We start from the raw sequence: 14,733 nt of genomic DNA on the forward strand, positions 1-14,733 counted from the left end.
GATCACGGACCGGATCACGGATCGGATCACGGATCGGATCACGGATCGGATCACGGATCGGATCACAGACAAAAACAGGTTTTAAAGAAAAAAAAATCCCCCCAAAAATCAAATCGTTTATAAGATAATAATAAATAAAAAATAAAAGTGGAAGACTAAATATGTTAAATGAAAATAAGAATCCCGAATTTGACGCAATAACATATTAATGACAAGAGGTCATTTAAAAAGCCAAATAACCGCTTAATTTACAACGAATTTAAATTGTAATGAACAGGCAGATGTAGTTATATTTGAATGTTAGTTGGCTCGACGCTTGCGTGAACCTCCCATTCTCGTTTTTGAAATTGTTGTTCGTATCAGTAGCTAATTCTCGGCTACATTTTCGTGTCAGATGTGAGCATTACAGTTGGCGTTACAGTTAATGAGAAAACTTACGTACGAAACCTTATGGACATGGCTTGCTTTAAAGGAGCTACGTCACGATTTGCGCGTCTTGAAAAAACTAGCCTAGTTTTTCAAGTTCGTCATTTGCAGCCCTCGTTAATCTTTGCCATCCTCAACAATCCTCATTCCGTTTTGATTTGTTCTTGCCTCTTAAGTGTTTTCTATCCTAGAACACGATCATTTTAAGGTTTTATTCTATTTACAGGCAACTCTTTACGACCCCAAAAATGACTTTCCGCATCTAAGTTTTACTTACTTACCTACTTGCTTGCTTGTTTGCCTGCTTGCCTGCTTGCCTGCTTGCTTGCTTGCCTGCCTGCCTGCCTGCCTGCCTGCCTGCCTGCCTGCGCCTGCCTGCCTGCCTGCCTGCCTGCCTGCTTGCTTGCTTGCTTGCTTGCTTGCTTACTTACTAACTCTAAAAATCGTGACGTAACTCCTAAAATGTTGTTTATTCTCGGGTTGCGTTATCGTTCACACTATCGATGTCATTCCTATAATTTTTGTGAAACAGCTATATTTCCTTGAAATACAACTGGTTTGTTTCGTTTTATTCCAGTGCGAAATATCGTATTCCAAACTCACATCCGTGTAAAAATATAGACTTGTCTCAAAAACGAAAATTGTTTGAAATCATCAGGTGTTTAATTTTTTGTGTTTTCAGTTTTTGTGTTTCGATTCATACGTTCGTCCTATTATTAACATGCTGACTCGTTTTATGACAGTTTACCTTTGATGCAAGTGAATATACAAAATATCATTTATCTGAACTGCGGAGAAAGATATGAAGACATGATTGATCATCGCAATTATACACACAACTTAAGCAGTCGTGAAATTAAAGCCTGAAAAAAATTCAGGCCTGAACGGGACTCGAACCCATGACCTCTGCGATACCGGTGCAGTGCTCTACTAACTGAGCTATCAAGCCAACTGGGAGTTGGTCACATTGTGAGTTCGTAATATACCCGTAGATGGTGAAGAGTGCAAGTGAATATACGAAATATCACATATTGAACTGCGGAGAAAGATATGAAGACATGATTGATCATCGCAATCAAAACCCAACAGCCTCAAAAAAAGTTCATCTGTGACCAGCTCCCAGTTGGCTTGATATTATAAAAGAATAAAAGAATATCACACCTGAATTAAATAAAACGTTCTGCTCACATTAGTCACTCTAGTGTAATTTGCTCAACAAAATTTTGATTTTTGCATTTTTTTCCTTGATCCTATCCGTGATCCGGCCCGATCCAGATTTTGTCGACGCCGCATGCCAACACCTATTTCAGCGCATTAATGACCACAAGCATTCTGTCATTGGTAAACACCTGCGGGACGTACACAATCTGAGGAACAAAGATCTCCGTAACCAATTTACAATCCTCAAGAAATGCCGTCGGAAATTGGATTGTTTAATTTATGAAATGCTCTTCATCAAAAACAAAAAACCAACACTTAACACTCAATCTGACTCTGTTAAAGCAAAACTTTTTATTTGACAGTTCAAGCACACCACGCTTGGTATTTTTATTCTTATTCATCGATTATTTTTATCTCTTAATCATATGCACTGAGACCTTCACACGTTCATTCACTATATAATGAACTCACATAACGTATCTTATTTGAATTGGAGAGTGATGGCATGGAGCCGTCGAAACGTCATTCTTTAATGGTCTCTAATATCGCTGCTTTTTATTCTCAATTGTTTATCGAAAACCTTAGTTATTAGAATCTTTAACACTGTTTGAAAAATATAGTAAACACAGTCAACTATTAAGCGGCCACCCCTTATCAAGTGGCCAGATATCGACGACATTCCGACATCGCAAATCGAAAAACAACGTTATCAGTTTTAGTGCAAAAACCGTGGTAAAATGGTCCACTATGCCTATAATTGATCAAGGTCCATTTCTAGGCTTCGCCCATAATTAACATCCAACTTTTCATGGCAGCCAAAAAGAACATACAGTGCAAAAAGTAGCCAGTGTAAAAGGGCCGAGAAAAACAGAAAGGAAAGGGGCAACAAACAAAATTGAGAACGGTTAATGGCAAGAAAAAAAAAGTCCAAATTTTGGCTTATGCGCATGCCCGGAATGGAAATTTTGCTCAATTTTGTAACAATCTTCGAAAAATCTCTCCTTTTAGTGAAAAAAAAACTTTCTTAGCAAAACTTAGGCTTATTTAGCATCATGGCAGCTAAAACGGTTAAAAACGGTACTTTTTGGCTAAAGTTTGGTATCCAAAGGGTTAATAGAATGAATGTATTTTATGCTAAACAAACTGAAATGATTAAGCGAAAGAAAAATCAATTTTCAATTTATGTTGTAAATTGCAGTTGGCTTTACACAGCTTTCTAAGCTGGGCGTACATTCTCTAGATGGACATTGCAAAACACCTCTCTAGAGACCACTGAATCAGCTGTATTTATCGAGGTTTCAAATTGACATGTAGTTTAGTTTAATCGGGCTCTTTCAGGTTTCAAGCTGACTTTATTCAACCTTCTTCAAAATTGTATCTCGAATGATGCAACCACGTATTTTGTTAGTATAAATAGAGTGCTCTTATCCATGCAAGACGATTTACAGCGAAGATTTCGGTTGAAGATGGAGAGAGAAGTATAGTAAACATCTGCAATCCTATCCAATGTCCTTATTTCAGTACAAACAGATCCACTTGGTACCTTGGAACCCAGAATCAAGCGAACAAGTTTCCAGCCTGTAGGCCTCTCAACGTCCATTTAAATCGTAATTTAGAATTTAGCGACAAAACCTATTCTTACATATTTTGGTCAAACAATATCTAAAAACTAATTAGAGCAACAAGGCAACAAGGGCAACATGGACAACAAGGGCAACATGGGCAACAAGGGCAACAAGGGCAACAAGGGCAACATGGGCAACATGGGCAACAAGGGCAACATGGGCAACAAGGGCAACAAGGGCAACAAGGGCAACAAGGGCAACAAGGGCAACAAGGGCAACAAGGGCAACAAGGGCAACATGGGCAACAAGGGCAACATGGGCAACAAGGGCAACAAGGGCAACAAGGGCAACATGGGCAACAAGGGCAACAAGGGCAACAAGGGCAACAAGGGCAACAAGGGCAACAAGGGCAACAAGGGCAACAAGAGCAACAAGGGCAACAAGGGCAACATGGGCAACAAGGGCAACAAGGGCAACAAGGGCAACAAGGGCAACAAGGGCAACATGGGCAACAAGGGCAACAAGGGCAACAAGGCAACATGGGCAACAAGGGCAACAAGGGCAACAAGGGCAACAAGGGCAACATGGGCAACAAGGCAACAAGGGCAACAAGGGCAACATGGGCAACAAGGGCAACAAGGGCAACAAGGGCAACATGGGCAACAAGGGCAACAAGGGCAACAAGGGCAACATGGGCAACAAGGGCAACAAGGGCAACAAGGGCAACATGGGCAACAAGGGCAACAAGGGCAACAAGGGCAACAAGGGCAACATGGGCAACAAGGGCAACATGGGCAACAAGGGCAACAAGGGCAACAAGGGCAACATGGGCAACAAGGGCAACATGGGCAACAAGGGCAACAAGGGCAACAAGGGCAACATGGGCAACAAGGGCAACAAGGGCAACAAGGGCAACAAGGGCAACATGGGCAACATGGGCAACAAGGGCAACAAGGGCAACAAGGGCAACATGGGCAACAAGGGCAACAAGGGCAACAAGGGCAACATGGGCAACAAGGGCAACAAGGGCAACAAGGGCAACATGGGCAACATGGGCAACAAGGGCAACAAGGGCAACAAGGGCAACATGGGCAACAAGGGCAACAAGGGCAACAAGGGCAACAAGGGCAACATGGGCAACAAGGGCAACAAGGGCAACATGGGCAACAAGGGCAACATGGGCAACATGGGCAACAAGGGCAACATGGGCAACAAGGGCAACAAGGGCAACAAGGGCAACAAGGGCAACATGGGCAACATGGGCAACAAGGGCAACAAGGGCAACATGGGCAACAAGGGCAACATGGGCAACAAGGGCAACAAGGGCAACAAGGGCAACAAGGGCAACATGGGCAACAAGGGCAACAAGGGCAACAAGGGCAACAAGGGCAACAAGGGCAACATGGGCAACAAGGGCAACATGGGCAACAAGGGCAACAAGGGCAACAAGGGCAACAAGGGCAACATGGGTAACAAGGGCAACAAGGGCAACAAGGGCAACAAGGGCAACAAGGGCAACATGGGCAACAAGGGCAACAAGGGCAACAAGGGCAACAAGGGCAACAAGGGCAACAAGGGCAACAAGGGCAACAAGGGCAACATGGGCAACATGGGCAACAAGGGCAACAAGGGCAACAAGGGCAACAAGGGCAACATGGGCAACATGGGCAACAAGGGCAACAAGGGCAACATGGGCTACAAGGCTACCAGGCTACAGGGCTACAGGGCTACAGGGCAACAAGGGCTACATGGGCTACATTGGCTACAAGGCTACTGGGCTACAGGGCAACAAGGGTAACTGGGCAAATCTTCATCCTTACTTTATACCCTTGCATGAAGCATCTTTTATTTCAAGAAAGTAACAAAGAACTTCAAGGCTAAACTAACTTAAATCAACCTATGCATTCGATCTACGTTCCTGATATCCTTTCCCATCGAAATCTTTTTATATTTCCTTCTATATTTATTTCTTGGTATTCATTTCTTATTATATTTTTAATTAATCCACTTCTTATTGAATATTTTTTCATCCTAAAACTACGTCGACCAATCAGAGCGAACCTTGTAAGAGCTGCGTACCGCCTCACATATTGGTTGGAAACCATAGGATGCCTTCTAAATATTCAAGAATTTTCGGTTTTATTCTATTTAAATTTCTTCAAGCTTGAAACAAATGTTGTACACTTTGTGAAACTGTGTAATTAGTTCGTCACTTTCTGTCCACAATCATTTCTAATCAACGATATTTACCCAGCTTTAGATCGATCATCAAGTGAGCGAATTGAGCTTACGTACCATTCCTGATGTATATATTTTATGCTTCCGGTGCAGATACATGGATGGTATAATGGCTTATCATGTGTCCCTTCAGCTCGACAAACCCTGCATATGTCGACTAAAGGAAGAGGAGAAGCAAGACAATTACAAAACTGTGCGTCAACTCAAACAAGAGATCGTTGACCTCTAAAAGGCTTTCATTTTCAACAAGAAAGGAACGATTTAGCGTAATCTTTGAAATATTCAAGAAGAGTCAAGTTAAATCTCCAAGAATAACTATTTAGCTCTCGATAAAACGATACAATTAAGTAGATACAGCCATAATTCATCCCACCTTCGTGTACTTCGTCCATCTTGTTTCCTTTCGTCAAAGACTATTCTGGGTTGTGAAGCAATGCACTTTCGCTCGCCCCAGGCGCTCGCAGTTTCCGCTTGGATAAAGAGTAAATATGGATGCAATCTTCCACGAAAAGGTAATGTTTTGCTTCAATCCCTGCTTCGTTTTCCAGTTTTTAAAAACATAAATGCGTTAACAACGATTGGTAATAAAGCTTTGTTTTCCTAATGTAGCAAGAAGGCTCTCTGTGTGCACAGCACTGCCTCAATGCGCTATTACAAGGTGAGTTAATTAGCTTACTTAAAACGAATTATTTTTGTACAGTACTTGTGTGGCTTCTAAGCTTAATTACTGTTTAAGCTTTTGTGTCGTATACGATTCGTGATGGATTAGGAATGAAATCCGTTTGTTTATTCTACTGGTCACAATTTAAGTTGAGAAGAAACACCGTAATTAATTTGGCCGGCAGGCTCACTGTGTACCTTGCTTGTTATTTTGAAGTGACAGTGTGTAAACCTTGTCATAATTTTTATTAACACCACTTAGCCTGTTTTGATTTTTATTACTGTACGTGGTTTCCTCCAACTAAAGACTTCGTTCTGTCAGGGGGTTTTCCAAGGTGTTTGAGGAAAAGAAATTTGCATAACATTACATGCCAAACTCTCCCATGATCGACTAGACAGTGGTGACTTTTGTTTCACTTCAACCATCAATATTTTAGTGTTTTGGGGCCATTTACTGCTCATTATACCATGCAACTGAGTAAAGGCCAATTCAAATCCAGTGTTCAGTGGCTATTTCCCTAGGGAGGAACAACATTTTGCTGTTTTCTCCCACTTCTCCTTTCTAGTTTCCTGGCCTTTCTTCTCTCACCTCCCATACCCTTCCCACAACAACGCCCTCCAAGGTTTTTTACCCTTGGTTCTGATTCCTCTGATCCCCTTCATTACAATAAAAGAACTGTGAACAAAAGCCAAACCATTGATCTAAGAATTCAACAGACTATTAAAAGGGTGAACCTGACATCCCTCTGAGAGGGGCCTGAAGGTGTAATCATTGTGGTAAAGGGGATTTGCCTTTTTTTTTCACTGGTAAAATGGGATTCAGTTCACTGGGACTGGAAATCATGAACAAAAAATGGAAAATGATGGGACCTGGATTTACATAAAAATAGACTGGGAAGTGGGATATGGGCAAAATTTAGGTTTCACGACCCACCTCTAAAACAGCTAGTAGGTCAAAGACCCATCCCAATCCAATAGCACATTTTCTTGCACACTCGGCTTCTCTATATTTCAGGTCCTTACCTAACTGCAGTAGATCTAGCAGATATAGCAACTCAGCTAGATGAAGATGAAAGAGAGAGAATGGCAGAGGGAGATGTTACCTCGCAAGACTATCAAGAATTTCTTAAGGTACTACCATACTACCTCTTCAAGTGGCTACCTCCCTACAATGGACAGAATGCTTTGTTCCATGAGGCTATTGTAGGTTTATGTAGGGCCATTGTAGGTTTATACTAATTCAACCAGTATTGACCATTATTTGCTTGTTCTATGTTTTTTTGGGAGGTGCGGTGGGTTCATTGTTAGCTTGTGCACTTGTCTACAGATCAAGCGGCCTGGGCTTTGTGTTGTGTTCATAAGCGATACGTTTTACTCTCACAGTGCCTCTCTCAACCCAGGTGTATAATGGGTACCAATGAATTTAATGCTGGGGGTAACCCTGCGATGGACTAGCATCCCATCCAGGGAGGAGTAGAAATACTCCAAGCCACTTCATACTACAGAAACTGGGATAAGCTCCGGCCTGATGGGACACTTGGTTCGTATGCAGACTATGTTATAATCTGTGAGTTCTAAGTGCCTATTAAGTGGTATGTACTGTCATTTGATTTAATCAGCAACCATCCTCAAATATGGATGATAGTGGATTCTTCTCTATTCAGGTAAGGAATCTTATGATATTTCAAACACTATTCAACTTGAGCCTTGTAGAGATGCGTAGGCCCAGTAGTTTGTGTACAGAACTTAGAAATTCACTGTTATGCTGAAAATAATGATTTGAGATTCCAAGACCATAATTCAAAGATTTTAAGCCTTCCAGAATTTTGTTCTGAAGAGTGATAAATAATCATTGTGTTGTTTGTTTCAAATCAGTTTATCCAAAATTATGTTCAGATGAAAACATTACACATACAGTCAATATATACTTTGTAGTACACTCATGTTATGAAAATCAACACTTTAAGGTTACCGTATACCTTTCAGGGGTGTCTCGCGTCCAAGCGATGTAGCGCGTCCGATTTAAGCTGTAGATACCTAAACCCCTATATCAAATTAAAGCTTATAGAGCTGGCTATCAAACCATACCAAAAATTTTGAAATAAAATGAATTGCCGATTTTTTCACGGCCACTAAATGCAAGCATCCTAATCACCTTTTAGAAGCTACAAGGCAAAGTGAATTTTGTTTTTCGCCATTTTATTTTTTTCCTCGGTTTCAGGACAAAAAGTGCTAAAAAAGCATGTCTGCGTTTTTCCATATTCAATTGCAGTAAAAAGTTACAGAACATTTTCGAAATAGGATTTAAAAAATGTGAAGTGATCGTACAAAAATCGCTCTCGGAGAAAAAGTATTTCGAAATAAACAATTCGCAGACACCTTTTTGTTTTTTTATATGTTAATCTAGCTACTGTCCAAATTTGAGGGCAAACAAACAAATTCCTTTTGAGTTGTAAATCTTTAAAGTGTCTGCTTCAGGTGAAAAAATTTATTCGAGAAAACAGCGCTAAGAAAAATATCTTGCTTTGCAAACAAACTCCGCCTAGAAATGCCTTCAACTGGGTTCTCAGATCACTGAGCCAATCAGCGCTTGGAAAATTTACTATCATTAACTGGCGGTGAAATTTTTGCGTGAATCTCCAAAAAAACCTTGCGTTTCGCAATGCACTCAAGGCGGAGAGATAATTTTTCTGCAGCTGGGTTTTTCTTGAAGCTGGTTTGGCAAAATGGGGAAGACAAAAAAGGATATGAACGCTAGAGTAGCTGGGCGACGAGAACAAACTAAAGACAGCGCGGCAGAGCAAATGTGGATGGATAATATTCCAATGGATCTCAATGAGTTGGACGATTCATCAGTATCGAACTCAACAAAAGAGTCACTGTAAACATCGCTGTTATTGCTGTCAAGGTCCCAAATTTTACACAACCTTTCTCTTCTCTTGACTCGATCTTTTTGCCTGCTTGATACGTCCGTAGCTTCATCCGCGAGGCCAACGTTCGCTTCTTCACTCATTGGTTGATTGTCTCGGTTGATTGCATACACGTTATAGGGCTGTCAATCAAGAGGGAACTTTTACTTCCAGCCATAACGTAAAACCTCCATTTCTCCGCCAATATTAGGTTTTTTTCAATTTTGTTTTCAAAAATTAGAGATTACTCTTCGACCATTACTTTGAACCAAAAATCCAAATTTGAAAAAAATTGCTGATCTGAAGGTATACTGTAACCTTAAGGGAGAGCACTTATTAGAAAGGGGGTGCTTATTCAAGGCTAGAGTCTAAGAAAAATTACGAGGAGCCCAAAGGTTCCCAACCAAGAAATCTTGGGTGCCCAGAAGAAAGTAAGTTTTTCCAGTCGCCCAAAGGCAAAAGTTAGTTGTCTGTGGCACCCTGGCACTTCTAGAGCACAGCCCTGTTATTGGAAGGAGAGTGCTAAATTGAAATATTAACAGCAATTTTGTCTCAGTAGTTTCTTGTTTGTTGTTGATTTCAGGTGATATGTAATGCTCTCAGGGTATGGGGTATTGAACTGATTCCTTTCCTAAGTCCTGAAGCCAGGCAGGCCAGAGAAAAACCTCAGTAAGCCTTCATGGTACATTATATTTTAATGTTAAATATTTTTAAAAATTGTTGGACAAACTAGTGCAACAGTTACAGTGCTAGTGTAATTCTGAAGAGTTGCAAATACTAAATTTAAAAAAAGAATTAATAAGTAATTTATTATATCTGTTTTATCTTAAACTAGGAACCAGAGAGCATTTATATGTAACTTACAACAACACTGGCTGACAATTAGAAAACTTGGTCATCAGGTAATGATATGAAATGTGAAATTCTTGTCAGTAATATTATTGGTCAAAAGAGAGCATTTTGGGTGTGGACACCACAGAGCTGATTTGTCCAATTAACATACTAGTTCATTAATTTATAATGTGTTTAAGTAACTATGTCAGGTGCCATATAACAGCTGCCTGCACCTTGTTAAGTAGTCAGGTTAACTTTTTTTGCGCATGAATAAATTATGAGGCTAACAAAATCCCACCTGCTTAATTAAAAACCCCATCATGATGGTACTGAATCCTTTTAAGTTCATTAAAGACTTTGCAAAGGATCTCATTTGTGTAGCTTGTAGCTAAAAGATAATATAAAAAAGAATGTGGCTACCCAGTTATTTCATAAACAGGGAGTCCTTGATTCTCTGTTTATTATACTGTGCCTGCCACTGGGCATGAAAATGACTTAATATTAATACTGCAGAACTTTAGTATTTGTTATTTTTATGTCAATCATCCTCCTTACTGTTAAACAGATCTTAAACATTTTTCTCTCTGAAGAATGTTCCACAAGTTTGGGTGGCACTCCTTAAAATGTGCAATGTTTCGATCTTTAAAACAGCGTCAAACCCATTCTGATTTGTGAGACTCCAATGAAATGGTGTTGATAGCCTACGAGCAGGCTCACATTGGAGCACAAGTGTGTGTGGCGTAGCCGCGAGCACGAAATCAAGTGGTGAAGCTGCGAGACAAGGAAGTGAGCCAGCTCTGATCTCTGCAAATTTTGTATTTCCACCCCGGAAACTGCAGAAAACAATAAGTCAATTAATTTTCACCGGAAGTATGAACTTTGGCAGCTCAGATTTCTCAGGAAAATTGTAAATCTTTTCGTAACAACATGTAGGCGTGATATCCATTGTTGATAAAGTTTTGCTGAAGAAAAACTGTCAAAGTTTATGTCTACTAAGGACGCACACTTGATTCCAAGTGATTGTGCTTTGGCAATCTGGTCTTTGATGATACTGGTAAACAGGCAAGCGCCTTTGTCAGTGTTGTTTCATTGCCCGCTTGTAATCACATACGTTTGTAATATTAAACTACTTTTCACATATGCAGTCGGCAACATGACAAGTATGTCTTGAGTGATTAACATACTTTCAACTGCTATTTCCTGCTCCCTCTTTAGTGTGAAATTTAACCAGAAATAGACTGGAACTTTGTTAAAACATCAGTAAAACGCACACTCAGCTCTTCCTCTGACTCGAAATGTGGATGACTTGTTTTTTATTGTGTGGTAAATTACCAACTCCATGGGGATTTAATCACTCATCATCAGACATAATAGATTGGCAGTTTTCTCGCATTTCCAACTTTTCGACCAATGGTATTTCACTTTGCTCAGATGAAGCAGAAATAAAAAAAATTAGAGAGATCAGGGCAGGCTCACTTTCTTGGTGCCTCTTCACCAGACTCCTTCCTGCCAGATTGCTTTGCTCTTCGCCGTTCGCGCTTGTGACTCAAAGGTGAGCCTGTTTGCAGGCTATGGTGTTGACTGGTAATATTACGGTATTTTAATGTATCTGTAATTTTCACTTTTTGCAGTGGTTTAACCTCAACTCGCTACTTTCCAAACCAGAACTTATTACAGAGACATACTTGTCATTATTTCTTACACAACTACAGGCAGAAGGTATTTCAAATTGACCTTTTTTTCAGTCATTACAATTTATGACCTTCTGTCATTTAGCCCGAGTAAATGGACCTTTTCCCTTGTGTGTGAAACGTTCACCGTACAGCCAATATTGAAGACATACAGTTTTTCAGGGTGGATAGTAGATATTTGTTTTGTGGGAGATAATTAGAATTTGAGTGTGTGAAGAGGAAGGTCAGAAAATTCCAGTTTATCTTCATACCTTCCATTAAAATGTTTCATTTTTTGAGACCTCCACACCCCCAGGGATCACGTTTTAAAATATTATTAATAAATATTATTGTTTGTAATCAGTTCCAAGCATCAAATCATAAGACACTAGTATACCTTTTGCATTACAGGTTATTCAATATTTGTTGTGGAGGGAAAATTACCAGAAAGTGAAGCAGACCAGTTATTAAAACTGTGTCCAGCTAAGCCAGAGAAAAAGCCTTCAAAATCAACAGCTCACACATATGTTAACAAATCAGACTTAACAGCTGCTCTTCAGCAAGCCACTAGATTAGGAGGTGAAGGTAAAAAACAAGTTGTTTTATATTCTCTCTTTGCCAGCCAGATATTGTTCTCAGCACCTTTTTCCATACATTTTGTTTAGCAATACAGTGGAACCCCCATTAAGTGGCCACCCTCAGGGAAATGGGAGGTGGCTGTTTAATAGGAGTTGGCAGCTTAATAAGAGTGAGTCGAGAGTTTGTGGGAATGAGCATGAGGCTGAGTAGAAACGTCAATTTTTTTCAAATACAGACATGATTAAGGCGCTTAACTTGTGAAGACATGATTGATTGATATATGATTGTTCATATATTTACTTTTAAAGTTAACATGTGTTTGAATGTGAGACTTTCCAAAACAAAACCAAACTGTGTGACTGTGTTAAATTAAGATTAGGGGTAAGGACAATAGACAACCCTTACTGGGACAACCAAAGGTAGCTGTGGCCACTTTAGTAGGTGGCCAGTTAATAAGGATTTTCTTTGCAGTTTCTTGCAAGAATTTTGAGACTCTGATAACTGACCATGTAACAGGGAGTGGTCACTGTTAGTACTGGTTAGCTTTACAGATAATTGACTACAATTATGAGAATTTGGTCATGGTCAATTAAAATGCAATGTTTTGTTCATCAGACAAACCAGCTGATATGGATGAAGTAAGAAGAAGAAGAGAACTATATTTTACAAGGTAAATTTGAACATGTTGAGGTTTGTCATCTGCTCTTCTGCGCAGTTTATGAAGACTACACCTCCCTGTGCTGAGCTACTGCATCTCTCCTGAGCATTTGCCAAAATTGACTTAGGTCACCACAAGTTATTCTTTCTACTTTGTTTGTAGGAAAGAACAAAACCAAGCAGGCAATCCAACTGCAACTGCAGTGACAGCAGATTTATCTCAACAAATAATGACAGGTCCAGGTCCACCCACAAGTCAGGCTGCATCCTCAGGTAGACTAATAAACAAAAAAAACTTTTGAAGTGGCACATTTAAAAGTATCAACTCGGTTGCAGATCAAGGATAAATGGTGATCAAAACTACAAAACAATGAGTGCTGATTAGGCACAAGGTTCTAAAGGGATCTGTAGCCATTCTCTCCCAGGAAATGTTGGGGATTTTAACTCCCTAAAGTCCTCTGTCCTGGGTTTCTGAGTGATTCCATAAAATGATGGAAACCGTCATGGATCCACGCCTGTAATTAATGTGTTAAATTAATGACATAAACGCACATAATTTAAATTATACACAGGAACTAAAAATATATCAGCTTGCTCTATAGTCTCCTTTGAGGTTGTTGAACACAGTGCTCCCTTCCCTGCATGACAATGCCAAACAGCTGGATGCAAATTAGGAGACCACCATTAATCAAATAATTATTAAAAATTTATTTTCATTTATTTGTTTATTTATTTTTTTCTTTGAGGGCTCACTGAAAAGTGCCGTGGTGGGTTGCTTTGGGCTCCCTTCTTAAACCTCTTATATCTTGTTACTGTAATTTGATCAGAGTCAGTAGTGGTTTTATTTACTAAGGGCCCTTTATCTGACTTGACCAAAACAGATATTGCCTCAGGCAGTTTTTATCTGTCCAACCTGCCGACCATAGGAGCACCTTGTCACCCATGTTAGTTAAAATTTATACTTGACTAAAATATTTAATGCTGAATCAATGTTGTCATATCTTGTTTTCAGATTTATCCGAAGAGGAAATGCTTCAGATTGCTCTTCAACTGTCTCTTGAGAAGATTTAGCAGATGCTTTATGAACAAACGAATGAAGAATATGAAATTGCTTGTAACAGTCCTCCAGTTTTTTTAAGCATTTTTTTCCTTCCTTCTTTCTCTACTCTGAAAATTAGTCCTAAGGTGTGAATGTGTGTAAAAAGAGATCTATTGTAAACTAGGTATGGAATTTTGTCCAAAAATAAATGTTACTGCATTGGAGCCCATTCAGAGTGTCTCTGCAACCATTATAGTTGAAATATAATAATCATAATTAATATGAAGTGAGTGAATCAGTGCTTACTGTTACTCACGCCGGCCTTGTTATACTTCACGTCCTTATTGACCACCCATCCACTGAACACAAATTTTTGGCCCTTTCTTCCACTTGCCTTTATGTATACAACTTGCTATCATGCCTCCTTAACCCCTTTGAACCTTTTTCTTTTTCTTTGTTTAATATATTTATTGTTATTGGTGAGTTGCCTCAAATTGTAGCTTGACATTCTTTTTTTTTTGTTTTAAGCCTTTGATTCCAGCCCCTATTCTCTAAGCTTACTTCTCTCTTTAATACCACACCCAACACTGTAGGACTTGTACTAAAATATTAATTATTTTTGTATCCACTTCAATTTGCATAAAAAATGTGCTTCACCTTATTTTCCAATGGTGTAGCAGTTTTCAAAACACTGACTTGTGTTGGGAAGGGTTAATCTCTATAGATGAGTTAGAGTAACTGGCATTTTGAAGTTACTTAAAAAGGCATGAAGAAGGTCAACCGGGGAGACTTGAAAAACAAAGAAAAAAGGTTTCAGAATATTATATTTTTGCACTTACCTGACACCTTTGAGAGGGTGGGGAAGAAGGAACCTGGGTGAAAAGGGGGTGGCAATGCTATGAAGCAGGTGTTAGGTGGATAAAGGACAGGGGGCACAACTAATGAGACGGTAAGAAGCAGGGGGAAAAGATGATTTAGGTGGGGCAGGCACTGGC

At 39.7% G+C, this 14,733-nt stretch overlaps 2 protein-coding genes across 2 annotated transcripts in view; one reads left to right on the forward strand and one right to left on the reverse strand.

The window, feature by feature from the left end:
* LOC110059705 (E3 ubiquitin-protein ligase MARCHF6-like) overlaps positions 1–5,861 on the reverse strand; it is a 28,434-nt gene extending 22,573 nt beyond the window's left edge. Inside the window, exons 1-2 of the mRNA XM_089297707.1 lie at positions 5,764–5,861; positions 5,448–5,547 (exon numbers count right to left, since the gene is read on the reverse strand). Coding sequence (XP_089153833.1) covers positions 5,448–5,547; positions 5,764–5,782 — 119 coding nt within the window. The 5' untranslated portion in view covers positions 5,783–5,861. The remainder of the gene's footprint in view (positions 1–5,447; positions 5,548–5,763) is intronic.
* On the forward strand, positions 5,847–13,967 carry LOC110059702 (ataxin-3-like). Its single transcript, XM_020766425.2, has 11 exons — positions 5,847–5,902; positions 6,000–6,048; positions 7,066–7,181; positions 7,670–7,714; positions 9,543–9,628; positions 9,795–9,861; positions 11,425–11,512; positions 11,875–12,048; positions 12,658–12,712; positions 12,863–12,972; positions 13,712–13,967. The coding sequence occupies exons 1-11, from the start codon at positions 5,879–5,881 to the stop codon at positions 13,768–13,770; spliced, it is 873 nt and encodes a 290-aa protein (XP_020622084.1). The 5' UTR covers positions 5,847–5,878; the 3' UTR covers positions 13,771–13,967.
* Positions 13,968–14,733: the final 766 nt, after the last annotated feature.

Source organism: Orbicella faveolata, unplaced genomic scaffold (assembly GCF_042242905.1).
Source record: "Orbicella faveolata isolate gen_17 unplaced genomic scaffold, um_ofav_v1 contig_3, whole genome shotgun sequence".
Lineage (NCBI taxonomy): Eukaryota > Metazoa > Cnidaria > Anthozoa > Scleractinia > Merulinidae > Orbicella > Orbicella faveolata.